Here is a 25,957-nt window from a genome sequence, read left to right on the forward strand (position 1 = left end):
ATTATTATTTTCATTTTATTTTACTTTTTAAAATTACTTTTTATTGGAGTATAGTTGATTTACAATGTTGTGTTAAAGATTTTTACATAAAAACTAAAGTGATAAGTGTACTAGAAAATAGTTTTTTTAGTGTGGTACCAAAGGCAGAAACCATAAAGGAAAAAGTGTGGTGGATTAGCTTTAAAAAAATCACAACAAGTACCATAAACAAAATAAAAAGTAGGTGTCAACTGGTTAAAAAATGTTTTCAACATATCTCTAATGTGTACAAAGCTCTTACAAATCAATAGGAAAAAAACACAAAAAGGAAATGGGAAAAGTCATGGAAAAATAAATATAAATGGCCAATAAAGCATATAGAAAAAAGCTGTTATTTATAATCCAGAAAACAAACAGAAATGAGATATCATTTTTCAACTGTTAGATTGACAAATATTAAAAATAAGAAAATATTTGTTACTGTCGAGGGCTGGAGGAAACAGGATCTCATACTCTGTTGCTGGGAATAAATATTAATACATTCTCTCTGAAGTTCAGTTTGGCAATATGTATCAGATTTAAAGTACACATGCTCTTAAACCAGCAATTCAACTTCTAGGTATTTATCCTAAGGGCAAGTGTACAGAGATGTATGTGTGATGATATTTATTACAGAGTTTATAAAGCAATCAAAATAGCCATTGATAGGGGATTGGTCAAATAAATAGTGGTATGTCCATACAGTGATACACGAAGTAAATGTATAATTATTGTCACAGAAAGATGGCTACAGTATATACATGAAAAAATATATAGCATATGAGCCTGTTTCAGTTGAGATAAATATAGCCATAGCTATGTGTATATATTTTAAAAATCATGCAACACATTGTTAACAGAAATTATCTTTTCTAATTCAGAAAAAGAAAAGCCACTTCAAAAAAATAGGGGACTTCCCTGGTGGTGCAGTGGTTAAGAATCCGCCTGCCAATGTAGGGCACAAGGGTTCGAGCCCTGGTTCGGGAAGATCCCACATGCTGCAGAGCGACTAAACCCGTGCGCCCCAACTACTGAGCCTGTGCTCTAGAGCCTGTGAGCCACAACTACTGAGCCTATGTGCCACAACTACTGAAGCCCGTGCACCTAGAGCCCGTGCTCCACCAACGAGAGAAGCCATCTCAGTGAGAAGCCTGTGCACCACAATGAATAGTCCCCGCTCACCACAACTAGAGAAAACCCGTGCGTAGCAATGAAGACCTAACGCAGCCAAAATAAATAAATAAATACATTTATTAAAAAAAAAAAGGAAATAGATTCTGACTTGAGGGTGGTAGGTGGGCTGAAACCAGACAAATTTTTTTTAAACCTTGATGGGCTAGGTAATGAATAGTGGTGATAAAAGTAGGAAGGTTTTATGGTGTGAATGTATGAAATGAATGAAGTGAAAAATGAGGTTAGGGAAACCAGTTAGGAATCTATAGTGGCAGTCCAGGCCTGAAATATGAAAATAAGGTGTCAGCTGGGGTAGGCAATGGGATTATAAGGAAAAGAACCAATCTGAAGGACATTTCATAGAAGAAACCACCAATCTGGTAGTCTGCCAGGCAGGAAGAGGATAAAGAAGAAAGAATAACAAGTCACTGATAATGCCAAAGTGTTTGCCCTGTGAAGTTGGAAAACTACTGGTCATGACAGGTATGGGGTAACTGGAAAGGAGAACCACTCTTCTAGAAGGGGAGACAAATTTGTTTCTTGGAGTTGAATTTGAAGGGCTAGAGGTATATCTGAAAAGAAATGTTCTTTAGGGTGGGGATTCCCATTTAGAGAAAAACTTACCTGTAAAAATAGAGGTAATAGGTAGGAGTGGGAACTCTCTAGATTTGACACCCTTGAGATTCTTGAAGGAGGGGTGGGTCATATCTTGGTTCTCCCTTTCCTGTTGGCAGTCTTGGCAGACTCTGGAGAGGAGTGTGGCATTGGTCTCAGTTGGAACCTGAGAGTAGAGCTTGAGGAGAGGTAGGATTGGGCAGTAATCATAATAAAACAACAGCCACAGCATTATTTTAAAATCAATCTGCCATTTACAAAGGCCATTATATACAGCAGCTTAATTTAACACAATCCTGTATATGATGCTTTATTACTTTACTCCTTACTAGAACTGAAGTTCAGTTAGAGAATTAGGACTCTAAGGTATTCAGGGCTCAAATTCCATTTCTCATTTCTCTACTCTCCATCTCTTAGAGATGAATTTTCCAAGGAGGGAAAGACTAGAGCAAAAGCTGTAGCCTGGAGCTAGCAGTACCCACAGTTAAGAGGTGGGAGGAAGAAGAGAGCCAGGGAAGACATCAAGTCACTCACAGTCACTGCCCTGTCCCCTGTCCCTTGTAGGCCCTGACATTCCTCTAACCAGAGAATGTTGGATGTTCCGTAGAATTCAAAAGGAAAAAAAAAAAGTCCTAATCTATTCATAAATAGCTTGAGGTGTTTTAAATAAGGTTGCCTAGTTTGGTTACAGCAGAGTTAGGGTGGTAACTTAGTGGTTTATTGAATTCTGGCTTCATTCTTTTGAGAGCAATACAATAAAAGCATATTGACTTAGACCCATGAAGGAAGGGCTTGTCTGAATTAATTACATGAAAAAAGATTTTTTTTGTGAACTCATTAGGTTTGTTTACTTTTGGAATCACATGGTTAACTCACTTGTGTATGCATTAGCTTGTAGAGATCCTAAGAAGACCTGCTTTAATGGGTAGAAAACCAGAAGTCTCATAAGTCACTGCAGTTTTCCAACTGACAGCCATATTTATGGGATTAGATTATTTACCTAACCCATCCTGCTAGCATAGACACAAAAAGCAGTTATTTCCTGTCAGAAGTTCGAATCAACAGGGTCCACTTTAAAGAGGTTCTTAGGCAATTGCCTGACCGGTGTCCGCTAAGAATCTTGCAAGGCATCCTGTAGCCGAGTGCTTGGAGCACAGTGGGCAGTAATAGTGCTTGGAAACTGGGTGAATGAATGAGTGAACGAGTGAAGGACTGAAGGAATCTTTCTCCCCAGGCGTGTTGAACTGTATGAAGCATTCTTTCCACAGCCTCACACTATAGCTTGGCTGGATGGTTTGGGGACAAGTCTTAGATTCTGTATTGGCAGGGGGAGGAAATGGGGGCACACCATGGGACGTTTCTGCTCTGTGAGCTGGTGACTCCATAGAGAAGGGACATTTCCAAAACCAGTATGCTGGTGTCACTTGAGTCCCAGTCTCATGATCTTTCCTCCTAAAAAGGTCAGGCTGCTGAGAAAGTCTCTGGAGCAAGTAAGGAGGCCCATGGAGGTAGGAGATTTCCTGTTGGCAACCTGGATCTTACTCAAAAGGCAACTACTTTATAAGTCCTCTGTAGAGGCTCTCCACTACCTTTGCTCCTCACTGCTTGGATTCTAAATCAGGAGCCTCTCAGGCTCATCCCTGGCTTTTGCTTACTCAGCCTGGCCCTGCCCTTTGGCTGTGTGCCGTTGGTGATTTTATTTTAGCCCTGCTGGAAATTACACCCTCTACAAGGGTAAAGCAAATTGAGAGGTTCTGGTTCTGGCTCTAGAGGGACTGGGGCCTGTCACCTGGCCCTGCCCTGTGTTTCCTGGCATGCTTTCCTGGCCACCTTTTTACCCTTACACAGTCCTCCAAGCCCGTATTTCTGCCTGGGTGAGGATTAAAGACTGGCTTCTTCAGCGGGACTGTGGGGGCAGGAATCTGCTTTGGAAGAAGCTTCTGACACCAATCTCCATGTTCTGCTTTAGGAGAATTATTGATTTCATACAGATGATCTAACAGTTATATTGAGGGTGGTCGGGGGACGAGGACATGGAGATTCTTCATATCCACAAAAGGATTTACCACTGGCTTTCTTTACGCACTGAACCTGCTTTTCAAAATCAAATTTGATTTTCATGCTTTAAACAATGTGCAGTTATTTGTATCAGAAAAATCGTTTGAGATTTTCTAGGCAGACTTCCTTGTTTCAGAAATGAACGCACTTCGGGAGGTCCAGGAATGGCAAAGCCGTGCCTGTGCCAGGGAGCTGAACACTCAGATCTTGTGAAGGGGCGGAGGCAGAAGGGGCGGACGGTGTGAGCGGGCGTCTCATCCCCTCCTGGAGGAGCGTCTCTTGGGCTGCTTTTCAGGTGAGGCAGGGAAGATGCATTCCTTCCCCAGAATGCCCTGCTCACATCCCTCAGATTGGGTAATTCCTGCCTCATTGACTTCTACCTTAGTCTTTTCAGACTGAACACCAAATGACATGGTAATGCCTTAGTATTTGATGTTTTTAAGGCACATTTAAATAAGTGAAAACCTAAATTACAGGATGTGAATGACTGAATGCAACTTTGTGAAATTCAGTGTGTAAAAAAAGCCTAATACTAAGCAAAATGTCAGTGGAGGATCTTCAGGGGGCCTGATTTAATTGGTTGAGTAGATCTATTATTAGAATTATCCAATCTATAATAATAATCATTTATCAATTATTTATTAACTGCAGAGAGTTTTATGATAATTTGATATAAACTGATAGGGTATGACAGGTATAAGACTAATGCTGTGGGAACTCAGAGAGGAGAGATGATTTTTACCTTTGGATCTAGAGAATCAGAGTTTTGTGAAAACACGTTTCTTTGCTTTAACACTTTAAACGATCTTGCTGATACCCTGGTCAGAGGTAGTGTTGATACAAAGGAAAATCTGTTCTTTTCATTTATATTATTAAAGTTCTGAATTAATCGCAACACAGTGTATTTCTTTTCACTATGCTTCTTCGCTAATCTCTAGAGCAGTTTTCCGAAGAGCAGACCTTTGGTAAATAAGAGCAGTCCACTCTCTTTTATTAGATAGTATCTCTGCAGCTAGCAGATGGAGGCAAGGGTGTGGGCCCCATCAGGGAGGCCACTCTTTCAAGAAGCTTGTCTGTGAAGAGAGGAGAGTTGGTGAAGCGGGGACACAGGATCTAGGGAGGGTTATTTGTTTTTTGAGACCCAAGTATGACCTTGTGCTGTGGGGAAAGAGCTAGAAGAGAGGGAAACGTTGAAGACAGAAAAGAGAAATAAAAATTGTTGAGCAAGGTTCCAGGGAAGAAGGGATTACTGTATCCTAAGAATCGGTAGATTAAACTTGAATAAAGGACAAAGCCATCGCTGATTTTAACTGCATCGCCACCACATCACCATTTATTGCTTTCCTACCTTTTGCTAGTACTCTCTTGAGCACTTTTCACTGTCATTTGATAGGGCTGAGGGATGTGGTGGGGCAGAGGGCTTTGGTGTTTTGAGGAGACAGTTTCTTTCTGTTGGGCTTTGTTTTCTCTGGGCAGAAGAAATGGAAGTCATCTGCCGGGAGCAGGTGGGATAGTGGGGACAGTGGCATGGTTTTTAAAATCTGTTGTGCCAATGGCTGTAATCTGGAGACATGGAGGAGGATAGCTGAGCCGTGCTAAAGACCCAGCTAATATTGGAGACAGTGACTTTCTAGAGGAAGTAGCCCTCATGATGAATGATTGCTTTAGCAGTGCTCAGCAACTTGGGAGTTAAAGCAGAGGACATTCGTATTCAAACAGGAGCTGTGTTTTGTGGGGCAAATGGAAGACTTGGAGTAAGGGGAGTCTCGGATATTGGTAGTAGAGTGCTTGTCTACGTGACTAGAGAAAGAAGTGAATCTAGGAGAGGACTGATAGGCAGCAAAACGATGAGGGGGGTGGGTATCGAGAGGCTGGAAATATCAATGAAGTTGAAGAAGAAACTGTAGAAGACAAGACAAGGAGAGGTAGAAGTATAGGAGGATATAGGAGACCATGAGCAGGCAAAAGGTGTGACTTGGAGTGGAAAGGCAGACTCTGATCAAGGGGCCAAGTCCTTGATGACCAGGAGGAGGTCAATAGCTTACAGAAATGAGGAGGAACGTTGTTGTTTGGTATAGGCCTCAGCAAAGGAAGGATTTTTTTTTTTAAGGTTATAGGAATAATGGCGTTAAAGCAGCATTGAGACAGACCATCTGTTTCTCCTTTTGGTACCACTGGATACTGAAGGATGATTTTATGGCAGAACCTTCATTGTTCAGAAACCAAGTTCCTTAAGAACTGTCAGGTTTCAGCTAGGGGAAAGGAGGCCAGAACCATCTTTTAGGCCTGTCTTCTGCACAGCTGGCCTGAATACTATGGAGTTTCAGTAGTGGGGCGGCAGGTAGTTCTGGCCAAGTGAGATGGCCTCCACAAAGTATTGGGCCTGTAGGCACAGTTTGCAGCAACAGGGACTAAGTACTCTTGCAGGCAAAATCCCATTTGGCCACTAGGGTTTTTTGAACTGTTCAGGATCAGATTGGGGCCAGTGCTAATCATCTGTGAGAGGCTGAAGGGAAACTTTAAAGGTTTCTTGCTTGAAACTTTAGGAGTCATTTGACTCTTGAGCCTTTCTATTCCTGTGGGGTCTGGAATGTATTTTTTCCCTCCATAGTGACAGCAAATAGTGCCCTAAAGCCCACATTTGAAAGGGTCTGGAAATACTCAGATTATTGTTTATAAAGATGTTTTTGGATTTTCAGTGGCTCAGGATTTCTTTGACATTGTTAGTACATGACTCCAAACATTTAAGAAAGAAACCTCCAAATAGATGAAAACGAGCAAGCAAGTAAAATCTTCACAACTTTTTTGCTCCTTCTTAACTTGATTAATTTACACCACCACCTTGGCTGTAAAACCAGACGTGAACAGCTCAGAAAATGATTGCCTAACCAGCCCCGTTTCACCACAGGAACCTACTAGGCACAGCTATGTGGGCCCTAGCAGAAGAGGCTGTGTGGCTCAGAGCTTGGAATGCATTGCTCCCATGGCAGTACTTTCTAAATTGTTTGTAATTGGTTTTGTCACATAAAAATGAGAAACTTCTGTATGGCACAGTCATCATAAACAAAGTTAGAAGACAGCCAACAGGCTGGGAGAAAATTTTCGCAATATAAACAATGGATTAAGGGACTTCCCTGGTGGTACAGTGGTTAAGAATCTGCCTGCCAATGCAGGGGATGCGGGTTCGAGCCCTGGTCCGGGAGGATCCCACATGCTGTGGAGCAACTAAGTCCATGCGCCACAACTACTGAAGCCTGTGCACCTAGGGCCCACGTGCCACAACTACTGAAGCCCGCACGCCACAACTACTGAGCCTGTGTGCTACAACTACTGAAGCCCATGCACCTAGAGCCCATGCTCCGCAACAAGAGAAGCCACTGCAATGAGAAGCCCGTGCACCACAACGAAGAGTAGCCCCCACTCGCCATAACTAGAGAAAGCCCACGCGCAGCAACAAAGACCCAATGTAGCCTAAAAAAAAACCCAGTGGATTAGTATCTATAATCTATAAAAGGTTTCTAAAAATCAATAAAGAAAAGACAGCAAGTCCTATAGGAAATGGGCAAAAAATACAAATAGGCAAATCACAGCAGAGCAAACTAGAATTTTGTCTAAAGAAGTGCTTATCCTTGAGCACAGAGTTCTCTGGACAAGAATGTTTATTGCATTGGTAAATATCCATGAGTAGGGACTGTGAAATGCTATGTGGCCATGAAAACATTGAAGTAGGTTCTGTATCAATGAAAAGAGCAAGTATACCCTACAAGACTGCTATAAAGAGCCTGGTGAGACTAGGGGTCCTGAGTTTTCTGGGGACAATTCCAGCTTTATTTTCAGTCAGTACATTTTGTTAAATATGCCACAAAATGTAACCTTTTTATCCCTTCATAAGGCCTTAATGTAAATAAATTCACATCCACCCCCCCCCAAAAAAAAAGAAGTAAGTACAGAGCAATATGAATAGAATGTTCCTATTAATTTTTTTTTTTTTTTAGGTAAGAAGTGGATTTATTTAGAGAGAAACACACTCCCCACACAGAGTGTGGGCCATCTCAGAAGGTGAGAAAGGCACCAGGGTATGGGGTTGTCAGTACAAAGTAGGTACACAGTAGGTAATTTCATAGGCTAATGAGTGGGAGGAGTATTCCAGCTATTTTAGTAAGGGGCGGGGTTTCCAGGAATTGGGCCACCACCCACTTTTTGTTGGTCTTGGAACTGTCATGGCGCCTATGGGTGTGTCATTTAGCTTGCTGATGTGAGCATATACTGAGGCTCAAGGTCTAATGGAAGTTGACTTGTGTCTGACATCTTGGACCCATTTGGTTCTAATCAGTTTAAGTCATGTCGTCGGGCTATGTCATTCTTTCAGAAGTTGTGCCCTGCCTCCTTCCCTCCTGTGTCATTCTCCCCCTCAGAGATTTTATTCCCATATTCTTATGGGAATCAGAAGGGCGATGGTCTGTCTTATGTAACTGCTTCAAGGCTGAGTAGGGACATCAACCCTGCCTGTCAGGGAGTAAAAATCTCTGGATGCCTGATCTAGGGGCCCCAGGGGCAGGACAGCTCCTTGTTTTAAGTCAGTATGGGCTGGAATCCTCGCATAGCCATCATCTTGGCGTGGAATGGTTGTAATTGTTTCCATAGCTTTTCTATGAATCTCCTTGATGATGAAGCACTTTTTGTAACAGCATCAGAGTACAAAAATATGATTTTAGATGCTATCCCTTCCAAGGTAGTCTCCCAACCAGGTGTTAGTGCCCAAAAAGTCACGAAGAAACGGCACAGAAGACGTCCCCAGTGGTGTTGATGATGAGCGGGAGTTGGTCTAGCTGGTCTCAGGACTTAATGAAGCTCAGGTTCTTGATGTCTCATCGCAGAAAGAATTCGGTGAGAGACAAAGTGATAGGTGAGAAGTGGATTTATTTAGAGAGAAACACACTTCACAGACAGAATGTGGGCCATCTCAGAAGGCAAGAGCGGCCTTGGGAGAAACACACTCCACAGGCAGAGTGTGGGCCATCTCAGAAGGTGAGAAAGGCCCCTATTAATTTTTTTTTAATATTCCTATTTATTTGATTTGGAATGTGTTCATCCTGTTTTAAATTTTATTAGAGGGTTCCTTTAGGTTAAACAATATTTAAGGCTGTATTATTAAAATTATGACATTAACAAATAAAACATCAAGTTTTATCTTCTCTTCATATAAGATAGAAGATCTATTTCCCATTCTTACCTCTTCCTCTCTTTGTTTAATCTGGTATTATAAATTTTAGCCTCTGTGAAGAATTTAGGGACCTCTCACTACCCCTCCCTTCCTGGAACGAAAAGGATTCCTGAGGAAGGCTACTGGGCCATGGTGCCTACAGTTGCAGTTTCTGGTGTGATGAACAAAGGAATTCAACGCTCAGAATTCTTCTTGCCTAGGATTTGCTCCTTTTTGGTATACACAGCCTTGCAGAGCCTCTCAGCCTCCTGCCTCAGATGCAGTGGAAGGGACAGGGGCCTCCTTAGGGAGGCCTTTCTTCTTCCCCTTAGAAAGGGAAGGTAATTACCTGAGTGGCCTAGGAAGGCAAGGCTTATTAGAGCTGCCCTAGATCTTGGGAGGAAGCCTGCTCCTTGCCTGTGTCCTTACCTCTCCTTTGGAGAAGCCTCTCAGCTGGTTTTAGGCACCCACCAACAGAGGTGAAAGGAATCCTTGAAACTGACACCTTAGTTTTGCCTAGTTGCCTGGCATTTGAAGCTCCAGAACTCCAGCCTGGAAACAGTAGGAATTCTATTGCAGGGTGGCACAAGGACTTACATATAACCCCTTTGTCCTTCTTTGGGACAGAAGCACTGTGTTCCTTAATCACATTCTCAGTGTCAGTAGACCCCAATATGGGTGTATGGGAATTGGTTTAGACTGGTAATGTAGGCTTTTCTCTGAGCTGGAGAGTTCACATAGAGTGATGTAACAGAAACTTATTTAAAACCCAAACTGACTGCAGCCAGTTCTGTTCTAAAAAGGGTAGTACAATTCATATTAGGGGAAAAAAGCATTCTACCACAGAATGGTAGTGGTGAGAGAGTGAAAGTTCAAAACTTATACTTCTTTATGTTCCATAGTGCTGGTCCGAGTGGAACCTGGAGTAGGTGGTTCATAGTGGGCTGACTCTAGCTATGGGTTGTTGGGTATCAGAGGTAGGGGGATGGAAAGCTAAGTTGCTCTGAATAATATGAGGGGAATTTAGTTTCCTGAGGGATGGGGAGACCCCTCCCAAATGAGAGAAGTGTCTGGAGAGGGTGAAGGAGCCAAGCAACATGGTAATATAAAACCCATCTGTCTTTTCATAACATTAGGAAAGGCTGATGAACGCATAGTGTTTTGATGGAGTTGGTATATGTGTATATTTTTCTTTCTGGTAAAGCATGGAGAAAGGGAACCAAGTCCCATATCTGGGACAACTCAGAGCAGAGGTAAGAGACCAGCTTCAAGAGGTGAGATGTGAGTGAGATCAAAAGTCCAGCAGGAGCTGGAGCCAGAGCCAGAAGGGACTGCTAAGAGTATTAGCTGCTGGGAATTTGCAGAAATTGCGAGAGGCTATTGGATAGGGGGATCCAGGCACTTCTGTAACATGCTCAAGGTGAGGGTGGTTGCAGCTAACATATGATTGCTGTAGTGCTGTGTAACTCACAGACTGTTTAACAGTGATCCACCCCCACCCCCGCCCCAAGGTCTTTCTGGTGGAGGTCTGTTTGTTGGATGCTCCAGGAACTGTCCTGATACTCCCGTTTCTGCCCAACGGAAGCCATTTTCAGTTTAGATTCCAAAAGGGAAGCAAAACTTGCCAACAAAGGGCTTGTCGTTCTCTTCCTTTCCTGTAATTTACACAGACCCTGAGGACGCTTGTTACAGCCAGAGAACTGTGGCCTCCCCAGCCACGCCAGCCCTGTGTAGGGAGTGAAGGGAGGTAGGAAAAGTTTTGCACGAGGTATTGGGACTTGAAGACTGCTCTGAGCAAGTACCTAAACAAATATTAAGGCTCCAGTGAGGGCCCTAAAGACACCAAGTTCTCCGTGTAGCTGGATTGGGAACAGGGCAAATCTACCCAGTGCCACACTAAATAAGCACTCTTTTTTTTTTTTTGAGGTACGCGGGCCTCTCACTGTTGTGGCCTCTCCCGTTGCGGAGCACAGGCTCTGGATGCACAGGCTCAGCGGCCATGGCTCACAGGCCTAGCTGCTCCTCGGCATGTGGGATCTTCCCGGACCGGGGCACAAACCCGTGTCCCCTGCATTGGCAGGCGGACTCTCAACCACTGCGCCACCAGGGAAGCCCTAAATAAGCACTCTTGCTCATTCCTTAAGGAGGAAGACTCAGTTGATGGAAGAACCTATTGTTTAGTCTTAACATCCACTGTAATTTCAAACTTTGAGGACAGTAGAGATGAGTGGACTTTGACTGCCCAACATCATTCTCCCGCCTTAGATAAGAGCACCTTGATTTACTCTGAGGGACCACCTCCTTCCTAATCTCAGGTCAGGTTCTGGTGTAGTAAAGTCCATCCTTTGGTTCTAGATGGGGGACACATGACTGTGCCAGTCAGAGAATGGCAGTTAGCGTGGGCACGGTCTGAAATTCAGGCCAGTCAGGACTCTGGACTTTCACTGGAACTGTTAAGAAGTGAATTCTCATTTCTTTTCCAACTGGATTGCCAAACCTGTAGAATGTACGTAATCCTGAGGCTGCTGGTGACCATCTTGCTGCCCCAGGGGGAGTTCTGAAGCCAATACAGATGAAAGCTGAGCTGCAAGATGGAGAGAGATGGAGACTAAATGACATCTTTTGAGCACCAGTATCTAACCATACCTTAAGCTAGTCTAACTCTGGATATCTTTCTTACATGGGTCTAGGCTTCCCCTTTTCTTTTCCTTTTGAAAGTGTGATTTGGATTTTTGTCATCTGCAGCCAGTTGAGTGCTAATTCAGGTCATCATGAATTATATATAGTTTTCACTGTAAAGTGTGGTTTGGCTTTTCTTAACAGACAGTTTTGTCCTAAAGCACTAAATTGTAAGTTTGCTCTGTGAAGCAAATGAGACCATAAAGAACCTAGTATCATCCTCTCTACATAGAAGAAAAGTAATTTTTTTTACAACTTTATTGGAGTATAATTGCTTCACAATGGTGTATTAGTTTCTGCTTTATAACAAAGTGAACCAGTTATACATATACATATGTTCCCATATCCCTTCCCTCTTGCGTCTCCCTCCCTCCCACCCTCCCTATCCCACCCCTCCAGGCGGTCACGGAGCTGATCTCCCTGTGCTATGTGGCTGCTTCCCACTAGCTATCTACCTTACGTTTGGTAGTGTATATATGTCCATGCCTCTCTCTCTCACTTTGTCACAGCTTACCCTTCCCCCTCCCCATATCCTCAAGTCCATTCTCAAGTAGGTCTGTGTCTTTATTCCTGTTTTACCCCTAGGTTCTTCATGACATTTTTTTTCTTAAATTCCATATATATGTGTTAGCATACGGTTATTTGTCTTTCTGACTTACTTCACTCTGTATGACAGACTCTAGGTCTCTCCACCTCATTACAAATAGCTCAATTTCATTTCTTTTTATGGCTGAGTAATATTCCATTGCATATATGTGCCGCATCTTTATCCATTCATCGGATGATGAACACTTAGGTCGTTTCCACCTCCAGTCTGTTGTAAATAGAGCTGCAATGAACATTTGGGTACATGACTCTTTTTGAATTATGGTTTTCTCAGGGTATATGCCCAGTAGTGGGATTGCTGGGTCATATGGTAGTTCTATTTGTAGTAAAAAGTAATTTTTTTGAAGTAAATATTAACTACAGGAAGTAAGGAGGGAGGGAGGAAGGGGAACGGGAAGGAAGATAGGGTGCTGAATTAAAAGAACCCTGAAGTCTGTAGGTATCTAGGAACCCTCAGACCCTATCAGATCTTCCTGTTCTAAATGCCCCTAGTGCCCTATACTTTTCCCTAACCCTTCATCATAGTTAGTAATGATATGTTTATGTAATATTTTGATTAATGTCTGTCTTCCTCACTGACCTGGCAATTCCACTAGGGCAGTGATTTTACTCAATGTTATATCCCCAGCAACTAGTTCAGCGTGTGGCATTCAGCAAACATTTATTGAATGAATTGTCACGTATAGTCACCCAGATTGGACTGACCCTCCTTGATTACTGGGGTTAAGATTGTGGCAGAACTGGCAAAATCAGGGAAAGCTGTCCCTGTCCCCTTTGTATCTCCTATACTACCCACACCCCCAACACATATACAGAGAATTTTTGTCTTAATGAGATAGTTAAATCAAACCTCTAGTGCTATATTGTTATAAGGTCATTTTATTGAGGAATTAAATAGTGTGGTTGTTGACTTAATATGTGGAAAGCCTTGCAAAGGAGTGGGTCAGACCTGTGTGATTAACAAGCAGTCTTCCTTGCTCCTTTGTCTTTATATAAAATGATCTATTTAACTGAGATAGTCCACCCTCACTCAGGCTTGCTCAGAAATGTGCCGGAGGCTGTAGGAAGGCCCAGGAAGTCGATGAGGGAGAGGTTGGGGATGCTGGAGACTTGACTCTCTAGCAAGAAACAGACGCAGTAAAAAGTGGCCCCTGGGAGGAGAGGGGGCGGATATCCTGAAGCTCACTCCATCCTCCCTCCCGCGCTGGGCTGGGCCCAGCAGGAGCTCCAGTACACCATCCCACCCCCTGACTCGCCACACAAAGCATCCTCCTCCCAGATGAAGCTGTGGTTCATCCCTTCCCCCAGCCTGCTTTCCCTGAGATGGGGAGAGTGTTTCCCAAGGCCCACGTGACTTCCACTGGCAAGTGACGACTACAGACGGTTTACCAGTCAGTAAAACTGCCAAAGGCTTTTGTGCTGTAATAATCCTTTTCCTGTTTAAAACTCTGGGGATTTTCTACTGTTGCCAATAGTTTTTCAAGTCAGCAATTACAGCGTAGATTATGTAATGGCTAGGTATTAAAAATAGAAAAGACCAGAGTTTGCATCTATTTTAACCAAATCAAGAGCAAAGGGAGGGGAAAGGAGGAGAGGGAGAGACCAGAGGAGGAGGGAAAAAGAAATTACGTGACAAGAAGCAGTGAGATCTCATCATGTGACTGGACAGTCAGCCCACAATTTATTCTGCCCTTTTCCTGCCTTTCTTGGCCCCAGCTCCTGCACTTCCATTCAAGGCCTCCACAAGGGAGGGGACCCTGCCGAGAATTCTGAGGACGCAAGACCCTCTTGGATATTCCTCAGCTCAGCCTTGGGGTGTTTGCCTGCCTCTGACAAGCAGAGTGACTAAGAGGGGAAGGAATTGAATTTGGTATTCTCCCCCAACCCCCCAAGTCCAGGACTCTTGTGTCTTGGTTTCTAAGGTCTTGGCGCTCTGATTGTTTCTCTTGTTGCAGTGTTACCGTCAAGGGGTGGTTTACGGGGGAGTCTTTAGCATCCCAGATCTCTATCAATCCCTTGCCAAAGCCGCCCCAAATAAATATTCAGTGTAATTAAAAACCCTGCATTCACTATGAAAAATGGCTTTAGATACTCTCAACCCTCCCACTTCCCCACCCCCACTCCTCTTCCCACTGGATTGCTACCTCTAAGCCTTTAATCTAGGAATTGAAGGCCTACCACTGGTTTGTTCTTTTGTGACTTCTCACTAATCCCCCACCCCTACCCTGAATCAAGAGGTCTTTTTGTTTTCCTAGAGACCTATTGAGTTACTTTAAGGACCTCTAATGGTGAAATGTTAGGTGCCAGGTGTGTCTGGAGCAGGGAGGATATTTTTGTTTTTTTGTTTTTTTACCATTTATTTAATTTATTTATTTGGCTGCGTTGGGTCTTCGTTGCTGTGCACGAGCTTTCTCTAGTTGCAGCGAGCGGGGGCTACTCTTCGTTGGGGTGCGCAGGCTTCTCATTGTGGTGGCTTCTGTTGTTGTGGAGCACGGGCTGTAGGCGCGTGGGCTTCAGTAGTTGCGGCACGTGAGCTCAGTAGTTGTGAGGCACGGGCTTAGTTGCTCCGCGGCATGCGGGATCATCCCAGACCAGCGCTCGAACCCATATCCCCTGCATTGGCAGGTGGATTCTTAACCACTGTGCCACCAGGGAAGTTCCTCATACCTGCTTCTGTATTCAGTCTGTTGTGATATCTTGCTTTGGTTGGAGTAGATAAATAAAATTCGGCTTCATACAGATTTGTAGTTGGAAAAAGTAGGAGTATTTTATTTATTTACTTTTTAAATATATTTTATTTTATTATTTATTTGGTTGCACCAGGTCTTAGTTGTGACAGGCGGGCTCCTTAGTTGTGGCTCATGGGCTCCTTAGTTGAGGCTCACCAGCTCCTTAGTTGCAGCACATGGCCTCCTTAGTTGTGGCTCCAGGGCTCCTTTAGTTGTGCCTTGCCAGCTCAGTAGGAGTACTTTAATAGCCTTTTCAGATAATTGTGGATATCTTCTTTGATATGTCACCAAAACTGGACAGATGTCAGTTTGTGAAAGGTTAGTTGCAATGTAAGATCTGAAACCATATCAATGAATTTCTCATACTCAGCTGTGTTAAATTCCATTGGTTTGTCTTGCACTTTGAATAGGCCTTTTGTTCATGACTGATTTTGTAACATCATGCATTGGTCATTGGAAAATAATGGCTCAGTGATTTATGCAGATCTTCCAAATGTAGACACAGTTCAGTTCATAATACCACATTTGTTAATATTATCACTGATTTCATCACCAAGTCTAGGTATTGGGAAGCTGTCAAGCTCATCCTGATTTTCACTTGACAGCTCAAATTTTATCATTGGCAAAAAATACTATCAATTTTTCTTGATTTGACAAGTTCACTTCATTCATTTTCAAGAACATGTCTGCTAAATACCCAAGTCTGAATTATCATAGTTTGTCAATTGTTCTTTCTAATAAAAATGGTGTTCCACAAAAAAAAGCAGGTAGTTTAGCTCTCAATGCAAACAATAACGTAAATGCATCCAGTACTTCAGTGTGCAGCAGAAGTGCTTTGTGCAAGGCTAATAACACGATATGCACTCAAGGGTCATGTTTTAATAAAATTAATGATTATTGCTCCATTATAGACATTCTTATATGAAGTTGGCCTTTTTGTTAAAATAGAAGTGCTTGGGGGTGAAGAATATGACTTCGTTGATTTGCGTTAAGGCCCCAGCAGTTTTATCTACTGTTGCTTTTGTATTAGTGCAAATGTTAACAAAGTGAATACTATAGAAAGTCTTGGTATTATTATAAAAATAGTCTTTACTTCTCTGACCACCCTGGAAGGGTCTTCGGGACCCCCCAGGAGTCCAGAGATCATAATTGATCTATGTGATCATGGGCAATGATAGCTTGTGGGCTCGAACACCTCAGTCAGCCTACCTGTGCCTCAGTTTTCTCAACTGTAAGGAGGGGCCTGGGTGGGTTCTCAGTTTCTCCACATTGTTGGACCCTGTTCGCTAGTTCTTGAAGCTCCTTCTCCCCCAGCAACTGTGCTACTGCTCTTTTTTCTCTCTTCCTCTCTCATGTCTTCTTTTCTCTCCAAAGCTCCTCCTCAGCCCACTTCTTTTTTTTTGCGGTACGTGGGCCTCTCCCTGTTGTGGCCTCTCCCGTTGCAGAGCACAGGCTCCGGATGCGCAGGCTCAGCAGCCATGGCTCACAGGCCCAGCAGCTCCGTGGCATGTGGGATCTTCCTGGACCGGGGCACGAACCCGTGTCCCCTGCATCGGCAGGTGGACTCTCAAGCACTGCGCCACCCGAGAAGCCCAGCCCACTTCTTATAGGTGGGTGTCCTCCTTGTTTTACCTGCTCCTTCACTCCTTGGGTGATCTTATCCCCTCCCTGGTCTTTAACCATCACCCGCAGGCTGACAGCTTCCAAATCTCTATCTTTAGTCCAGATATCTGTCCCGGGCTCCAGTTCTGTGATTTAAGCTGCCCCTGGTACCTCTCCACCTGTATGCCCTATAGGCATGTCACAGTCAACATGTCTAAACTGATTGCATCATCTTCCTCCACACATAGCCAGTCCTGGTTCATCCTTCATCCACCTAACTAGTTAAGCCAGAAGCCCAGGAACTCCCCTTATCTGGCCCCCTTACTTCCATCATCTAATCACCCAGGCCTATCAGTTCTGCCCCCTAACTATTTTCCCAAGCACTCCCTGCTCTCCAGTTCCGCCACCACTGCCTAGGACCGGGCCCTCATCATTTCTCACTCAAACTATTGCAAGAACCCTCTCCCTGGTCCCCTGTCCTCCCTTTCCAACCTATACTTTACAGCTCAGGCTGGAAATCTCAAGATACCTTCTCACAGGTTTTGGGGGTTTTTTCCATTAAATAAATACATATTGTGTGCTTACTATGCCAGGCTCTGTGCAGGGTGCTGGGGATACAACACAGAACACAACAGACAACAGTCCCTGGCCGACACAGTGTGATAGAGAGAAATGGGGGGGTGCTTGGCAACCCCTAGAAGCCTTAACTGAGGGTTAGCTAAGTCCAAGGGGTGGCCAGGGAACACTTCCGGAAGGAAGCAACACTCAGACGGCACAACTGGGTGGGAGTTAGCTAGAAGTGGTGGTTGTGTGGTGGTGAGAAAGCTTTCCTCTAATTTGATCATCTCATTTCCCTGTTTAAAACGCCCTTTTGAGCTACACCACTGCCTGCAGTATAAAGTCCAAATTCCTTACCATGGAACACAACCTTTGTGGCTTCACCTGCTATTCCCCTGTATTCAGCCCAGGTTGCTTTCAGTTCCCCCAAATCCCGGCTCACTCTCTCACAGTTCCTGGCCTTTGCATACACACTTCCTCATGTCTTCCACCCTTCCCCTCCTCTCTGAGTTACCAGTGTCAGCTGACTCAGGAGACCTTCTCTGACCTCTCCCACCTAGACTTTGTGGCTCCGTCTCCTGTGCTGCCTACCTGTGCACACAGCTGGACTTGTGTGCATTTATCACATCATTAGAGCCCGTCCAAGTGTGTCTCTGACTCTTGCTCCTACCTGCCAGTGCAGGATCCCAGGTCCTGCCTAGTTCCCACTCGCTCACCCCATGAGCATTTTGGGCATCCCGGGGGTGTGTGTCTCCCATGTGCTGGTGGATAAGGTTAGGCAGTTTAACCCCCTACCTCCTACCCCCACCCCTAGGTATCTTTTCCCCTCCTCCAGCTCTGCAACCTTTGCCCCTGACACACCCCATGGAGCTATCAGTTCTGCAGGACATTACCACACCCATCAGGCACCCCGCCCCTGCTAGGAGTCACTGACATTTTGGCATGAGGTCAGCCAGCTCCACTATCAGAGCAGGGCTATGGGGCTTCTGGTGCCCCCATTGCCTTATAGAACCATTGGCTTTGGCTCCACAGGTATGTCTAAATCACAGTTACCACCTTGGCTCAGAATTACCTCCTCCTTTCCACAGAGCAAAGCTTTTGACTCTGGATCAGCTCATTGTACCTATTTCCTTCTTCCTTTAGAAAGAGTTATTTCCCGACAGGCCTCCCAGCTGCTCATGAAGATAGCTTCCCAAGGTTCTGCCCACCAGCGGACCAGACAAGTGTGACCTTCATCACCTTCCGTCTCCAGCCTGGAGGCAAAAAATGTACGGGTATTTATCTATTTAAAAGAATAGATTATATAAGCAAAACTGAATATAGCTTAATCATTAAAAAATCCAAGCAGCTCAGAAATACATAGAATAAAAAGGTAAAGCTCCTCTTCCACCCCTTCCCCTGTCTTAAAGCTTACACTACTGGTAGTACTGGTTGCTTAACTATTTGGTGGAAATGTTCAGACTTTTTGCTCTGCTTTTACACATGTGTATGGCTTGCATAATATTTGAAAAAGTATCTCTTTTTTCCTCCCTGGATTTTCCCCTTTTCCACTCTCACATTCATGGAGCTTATTTCGTCTTGAACCAGCTCTCCAGATTAGAAAATGGAATCAACCTTCAGATGTCTCTGGCTTTTGTGTATCAAAAGCTTACACACTTAGGGAAACTTCAGCATTTGCAGAATAGCTCATCGAAGGAAAAGGATCCTCTTGCACAGTCTGAATACTTTGACTAGAAACAAGATGGAAGAAGGATTTCACCTGAAGTGGCAAGACGCCCAACTCTTTGCAGCCTTCCCATCCCCCAGACTGGTTGGGGGCAGGAGACACAGGGGAGAAAGATCTGTGGTCTCTGGAGCCCACCCTGCCTTCAAGCAGCTCACCTGGGCAGGCAGGAGTAAGATCCCAGAGAGCGGTGGCCACATGGTGGGACCAAGCTGTAGGGATGCAGGCAGCCTCGTCCTAGATTCCTCGCTGCCCACAGTGGCACAGAGCAGCAGAGGCTGCTAGACCTGGCCTCAGCCACCTTCACAGCCCCTTCCTGTGTCCCATGTCTGGCACTTCTCAGGGTTCAGACACACCTAGAATTAAGTTGCCTGTTGGCAGGATGGAAACTCACCATAAACATTGAGTTGAGTTATAGAAACTAAAGTTTGGTTTCTTGCTCACCTGAATTTGTGAACTGAGATTTCTTCCTGTTGCTTGTACCATTCATATTTTGCCACTTGTGAAAAAGATTTCACAATATATCTTGAAAATGTTTCCATAGAAGTAGATACAGATTTATTCTTTTTAAAAAACTATTATTTTTTTTAAAATACAGGCTCATAGTAGGAAATTCTAACAATATTGAAGGAGAAAGCAGAAGTTCTCCAGTCATCCATTCCCATTCCCTAGGCATAATTACTGCTAACAGCTTTTTGAGTGTTCTAGAAGTTTCCTATGCAGATAAAGACCTGCATCTATTTCTGTGTAACTCTTTTTATATACAAATAATCGCAAACTACAGGTACTTATCTGCAACTCTTTTGATTATTTAACAATTTGACCTTTATTGTTAAATAAATCCTATTATTTAAGTAGATATAGTTTGACTTTATTTCTTTCAGTGATGCCCAGTATTCCGTAGAATGGATGTACCACATATGTTTAACCAGTTGATTGGCCTAAATTTCCAGATTTTTAGCTATTACCAATTAAGGGCACAATGAACATAATAATAGCTAGCATTTATTGATCACAGACATTGTTCTTAGTATATGGTAAGTCACATAACCCTTGTAACAGCCCAATGAGATATAGGCCCTGTTATTGCCCCTGCTTCACAAATAAAGGGACTAAGCCACAAAGAGGTCAGTAACTTTCCCATGGTCACATATGTGGTAGTACTAGGTCTGGAATTTGAATCAGGCATCAGGTCCCAAGCCTAAACTTTAAATTAGTACACCACAGTCCCTGTGTATATGCTGTGTACCTGTGCTGAGATATCCATAGAATACATTTGAAGCAGTGCAGCTGCTGGGTCAACAAATGCATGTTAAACTTTAATAGTGCTAAATGGTTAGGAGTTTATTTTATGAAGAGAGCAGCGTGCTTCTTTTCATAATCAAGTACAGAACCCACTTGTTTCCTGAGAAGAGAAAGGCCACACCTCTTGTGCCCAGAGACCTCACTAGGTAAGGGTGTTTTCTTTGCGGTGGCCAGGGCTTCAGCTCTGAATCCTATCTAGCCTTCTCCTCTCTGGGCTGGACTGTGCTCCCAGGAGTCTTGGTAACCATGCTTATGCCCTATTACTAAGGCCACAGCCACAAGCTGCCAGAGAATTCAGCCCCTGGACTCCTTTTCTCTCTGTACCCTGTTGGTCTCTCAAGGGCGAGGGTACCTAACAACTAGGAGACTGCCCAGATTCCAGTTTCCTATTCTATCTGCAAGAAGAGAAAATGGCAGCCACATAGAGAAACAGTTGGCTACTCTTTACTTCCCCACCTGAAGCTCCTACATCTAACTGCAAGGGACATCAATGTGGGGCTTCTAGGCCTGGATCCACCCCGGACCTGCACAGAAGTGGGAGGTCAGAGTATGTGGCATGGCTTCTCCATGGCAGTGGAGAAAATGGAATCAACCTGATCTAACAATTCTACTTAAAGACTATAACGTAAGGATATAAATAAGGATGTGCACAGAGTCGGAATTATATATTGGCCAGCACTGTCCACTGTCAGTAACCTAAAGAGGCAATAACAAGGGATTAGTTAAATCATGTTAGGTACACAGTGAAATACAAGAGATCCATTAGTTTACAGACAAAACCGTCCGCAACTTATCGCTATGTCAGTGGTTCTCAAAGTGGGGTGATTTTGCCCCCATCCGCACCAGCATGGGATATGTAGCAACGTTTGGGGATGTTTTTGGTCATCACAACTTGGTGAGGGGGTTCGGTGGGGTGTGCTGCTGGCATCTAGTGGATAGAGAGAGGCCAAGGATGCTGCTAAACATCCTACAATGAATGCACAGGACAGCTATCACAACAAAGAGTTATCCAGCCCAAAATGTCAGTAGTGCTGAGGGGAGAAATCCTGGGCTACAGGAGGGCAGACAGTGCCCAGCAAGTGGCTGTCACCATGACACTCTCCGTTTTTCTTAACAGGGGCAAACACTTACGACTTATTCACCTGTAGCTTGCCACTGTTTTAAGTGGTTTACACCCATTAACTCATTTAATCCTCAAAAGAAGTCTATGAGGCAAGTTCCACTGTGATCATCCCATTTACAGATGAGGAACTGAGGCATAGAGCTGTAAAGTACTAGTTCAAGGTTCCCAGGGTAGCAGTCTAAGCTTGGCCTCTCACAAGTGCTCATGGCAAGTGCTCCAGGACTTCTCTCCTCTCTCTGCTTCTTCCAGAACCTTGGAAGCACCAGGGGTTGTTTATATCTGTACAAAGAGAAAACAAAAACAAAAACAAAAACAGTCAACTGGTCCTTCTCTTTGATTCTGACATTTCCAGTGGCTTTTGTATTTTTTTCTTCAGAGGGTTTAACTGAAATGAGTACTGAGGGCAGAGATTATGGACAACCATGAAAATTTACTTGTTGAGTTTACACGAAAAAATCCTGTCACTCCTGCAGTGGTCTCTTAGGACTCTTTCAGCCTCTGGGCCTACAGTCTGGGCAGCTTGGATAGTAGATTTGCTTAGACATGAGAGCAAACTTTATCATCCAGGAGGACAAGAAGGAGCTGGTGAGTCAGTTTTGGGACACCAGGGACACAGGGCTGTTCTGACTAGGCCCATAGTTTGGATGAAGTGGGTACTTCTCCACAGGAGGCCTCCAACAGATGGGAAGTTGTAAATGGGGTGAGGATGGCAGAAGAAGTGGGAAGGGATCTGTTGGATCAAAGCCAACGTTTCACCAGAGGAAATACTTAATTATAGGAGGCCATAGGATTGGCTTTGCCTCTGAGTGTGGGAGTAGTAAGCTGTGCTTTGAACAAACAGCCCCATCACTCAGCAGTAATGAGCAGCAACAATAGGCATCTTCATAGGACCAGATTGACAGGTGGCTCACAACGCACAGCCTCAAGCCTGGCCTGGAACCAGGCTTGGATACTACACCTGTGGAGCCAGTCAGCCCATGCTTGGGCAGCCTAAGAGGCATCGACACAGAAGTGACATACTCATTCTTGGGCCATTTGCTGGAAACTTGCTGAGAGGAACACAAAAGAAATGTAAGACACAGACCATACCCACAGTCAAGAGAATTGAGGAGACAAGATTAAGTTTGAAAAGTTATACTAGCACAGAAATATACATAACTGTCCCCCCATATCCGGGGATTGGTTCCAGGATCTTCCCCCCCTTCACCCCTAGAGATACCAAAATTCATGGATGTTCAAGTCTCCCGTACAGAATGGTATAGTATTTGCATATAAGTTATGCACATCCTCCCATATACCGGTTTTTTTTTTGGCCATGCTACGAGGCTTGCAGGATCTTAGTTCTCCAACCAGGGATTGACCCCGGGCCATGGCAGTGAAAGTGCCGAGTCCTAACCACTGGACCACCAGGGAATTCCAGTATACTTTAAATCACCTCTAGAGTACTTATAATAACTAATACAATGTAAAGGCTATTTAAATAGTTGTAAATACAGTGTAAATGCTATGTAAATAGTTGCTAGCGATGGGGCAATTTCAAGTTTTGCTTTTTGGAACTTTATGGAATTTTTTTTTCTCGAATATTTTCAGTCCTTGGCTTATTGAATTCACAGATAAGGAGGGCCAACTATATATTACATATAAGGGATGTGGACCCTCAGAGCCAAATGGGAATTCTGGACCAGGTGATGGAAGGGAGAGAGGTCTGTATCACACTGGCATGTTTCTTGTAAAAGAAGTAGGAAACATGAAGAATAAAGAAGAAAATGAATCATATTAACACTTGTCAGAGATATACATTGTTACTATCTTGGTTACATCCTTTAAGATCTTTTTTCTGTGCACATATATGGGTATGAGCACATACATTTCATTACATAAATGGGTTCATATGCTCATGTGGTACATACTGTTCTTTGTCTTGCTTTTTATACTTAGCGATAAGTTGTGGACAGTTTTCCTTGTCAGTAAACTGATGGATCTCTTGTATTTCACTGTGTACCTACCATGATTTAACTAATCCCTTGTTATTGCCCCTTTAGGTTACTGACAGTGGTGGCCGATATATAATACCGACACTGTGCACAACCTATTTTTATGCTTAGGTTATAGTCTTTAAGTAGAATTGTTAGATCAAAGAATATGTGCACTGTCAGCGGTTTTGGTACATATTGCCCAGTTGCCTTTCAGAAAGGATATATCAGCTTAGGCTCTCCAGTCCTATGAGAGTGTCTCTTTCACTACATCCTTCCCAACACTAGGTATTATTATTATTTTTAATTGCAAATTTGATAAGCAAAATAGTGTTTCATTGTTACTGCTTTATTTTTCTTTATTATTATTATTTTATCACTTGGACTTTTATATTTTTATAGGCCAGTTAGTCATTGGTAATTCTCTTGACAAATTGTTTGATTATGTACTTAGTTTTCAATTGGAATAGTCTTTTTTTTCATTTTATTTGTGCAGTATTTTTTTATTATTATTTAGTGTGGTTTATTCTTTTTGTCTTACTGATTGATAAGGGTACTTGATGAATATTCAGTCTATTAACTCTTTGTCTTTTTTATATTACAAATATTTTATCCTAGATTGTCATTTGCCATTTAGTTTTAAGCATTATTATTATTATTATTATTATTATTATTTAAGCATTTGTAAAACTGAAATGTCCATGCAATCGACGTAGTCTGTCTAGGCTTTCCGAACCACTGGGCTGGAGTGGCCATGACTGGGAGCAGGGAGGCCCATTGGTGGCCCCTGCACTTGTACCAAGGTGGCAAGACGAGGCCCACAGTCAGGGCCAGGCTGGAGAGGATGGAGCTGTGCAGTTCAAGGCAGAGTAGAGGTGACCAAGATGTGGTGATCTTGAGTGGGGGAGTGAAGAAGGAGGGAGAGGAGTCTGGGGTGACTCACAGGGTGCTGACCTGTATGGCAGAGCGAGCAGGTGGAGGATGAACCAGAATCGGGAATACAGGAAGAAAGGGGTTAGGGGTCAGGCGCAGAGACTGTTATAATTCCTCTAGGGATTGTTGTTGGAGTCTCCTGGTAGAGAGAACTCTTTGGTGTTTGAATCTCTAGGCCTGGCCTCGCTTCTGTCTTTGTGTCAAGCTCAGAGAGCCTTTCTCTGCTACAGAATTATAGATTTAAATAAATTCTCTCTTAATACTTTGTTTCATCTGTTTTTTTAGGCTTTTTTTTTTGCAAACCAACACTGTTTTATTGTCAACAGAACCTGCCTGGGGAAGTAGAGGGCCCACTCTGCCCCTGGAGGCGCTATGGACCTTGGTTGTCTGGGGCCCGTGGGAGAGATGGGTCTGTGCAGTGAGAACAGCTCTGGCCACCACTGGCACCTGGGTGGTCAGAGGCAGGGTCTGGGGGGCCAGCAGGGGCCATGGGAGCCCCCGGGGAGCTGGGTCTTGGCTCCCCCTGGCTCATCTGCAGGAGGCCAGTGAGGGCGATCAGCTCAGGCCCACTGAGCCAGGCGGTGGAGCAGCCAGAGGATGGGATGGGGAGGACCCAGGGGGACATTACTGGGGGTGGGAGCAGCAGTTTCAGAGAGCCCATCACCTGCTGAGGGGCCTGAGACAGGTACAAGGGAGCATGCTGCCCACAGGGCAGCAGAGGGTCAGAAAGAAAGAAAGACGTCTTCACAGCATATCACTGGGAACCCTGCATCCCTGGGTGCCTGCTCTCCACTCTGATGTCCTGCTAGACTGGGCCTGAGGCCTCTGCCTGAGGCTGCCTTGTACAGAGGCCAGAATGAGGGATGGCATGAGGTCCGGCCTGAGAAGGAGGTGCCTGACCCACATCTGGGTCCCCACACCAGCCTGAGCTTCATAGTTGGGGTCCCAGGATGCCAGCAGGGTCATCTTTGACGGGGCCAACTCCCAGGTTGTCTGTGGGGAGAGGGGAACTGGGGTTCCCGGGGACTGCTCGGCAGCCAGGCCTGGGGGCGGCCAAGGCAGCAGCTGCTCTTTCCGGTCCAGGAAGGCCTTCGGGACCAGGGCTGAACATTGTCCTGTGGGGTGTTCTTGGCTCCCCCAGGGCTTCCTCTCCAGAGTCCCAGGCCTGGCATCTGCTCTTCACCTGCGCCCCACCGCCGGGGGGTCCAGGGCAACATGCCACACCCAGGGGGAGGGCAGGGCAGGGCCCTGCGCCGCCTGCCCCGCCCGCCAGGCCCCTCCCAGCTCCCACTCGGGCCCAGCTTCCCTCAGCGGCCCGTGCTGCCCTGCGCGCCCCTGCGAGCCCAGGTTGCGGCCCACCTCACAGGCTTTACATTTAAATGTGGATGGAATTTGTCATATTTTGGTGAATTGTGAGTTAAAGATTTAACTTTTTTTCCCCTAAGTGACTAATGATTAAAACATCTATCCTTGCTCTTGTGATCTGAAATAACACCTGTGTCTTACAGTATATTTCCATGTATATACCTGAGTCTGCTCTAGAATTCTCTGGTGTGTTCCACTGAATTGTCTGCTCCTGCAGCAGCACTGTTCTGATCACATTTTCTTTAAATATATCTAATAGGTGCTAGGGTAAGGTGTACTTCACACTTTTTTTCC

At 44.4% G+C, this 25,957-nt stretch overlaps 1 protein-coding gene and 1 long non-coding RNA gene across 5 annotated transcripts in view; one reads left to right on the top strand and one right to left on the bottom strand.

Annotated features, from left to right (window-relative positions):
- Positions 1-1,324, top strand: part of LOC308627976 — a 47,216-nt gene extending 45,892 nt beyond the window's left edge. For all 4 annotated transcript variants that reach the window (XR_014017479.1, XR_014017480.1, XR_014017481.1 and 1 more), the window contains one exon: positions 900-1,324. This is a non-coding gene — a long non-coding RNA (uncharacterized lncRNA). The remainder of the gene's footprint in view (positions 1-899) is intronic.
- Positions 1,325-24,668: 23,344 nt separating this feature from the next.
- Positions 24,669-25,379, bottom strand: LOC308627579 (histone deacetylase complex subunit SAP25-like; the record flags this gene model as incomplete). The annotated part of the gene is given in 3 exon segments (XM_081253886.1): positions 24,669-25,031; positions 25,033-25,216; positions 25,218-25,379. Coding segments are annotated over 3 exon segments (594 nt in total). The 5' UTR covers positions 25,265-25,379.
- Between the last annotated feature and the right edge of the window lie 578 nt (positions 25,380-25,957).

This window comes from Mesoplodon bidens (genome assembly GCF_964165515.1).
Source record: "Mesoplodon bidens genome assembly, chromosome: 14".
Taxonomy (NCBI): Eukaryota; Metazoa; Chordata; class Mammalia; order Artiodactyla; family Ziphiidae; genus Mesoplodon; species Mesoplodon bidens.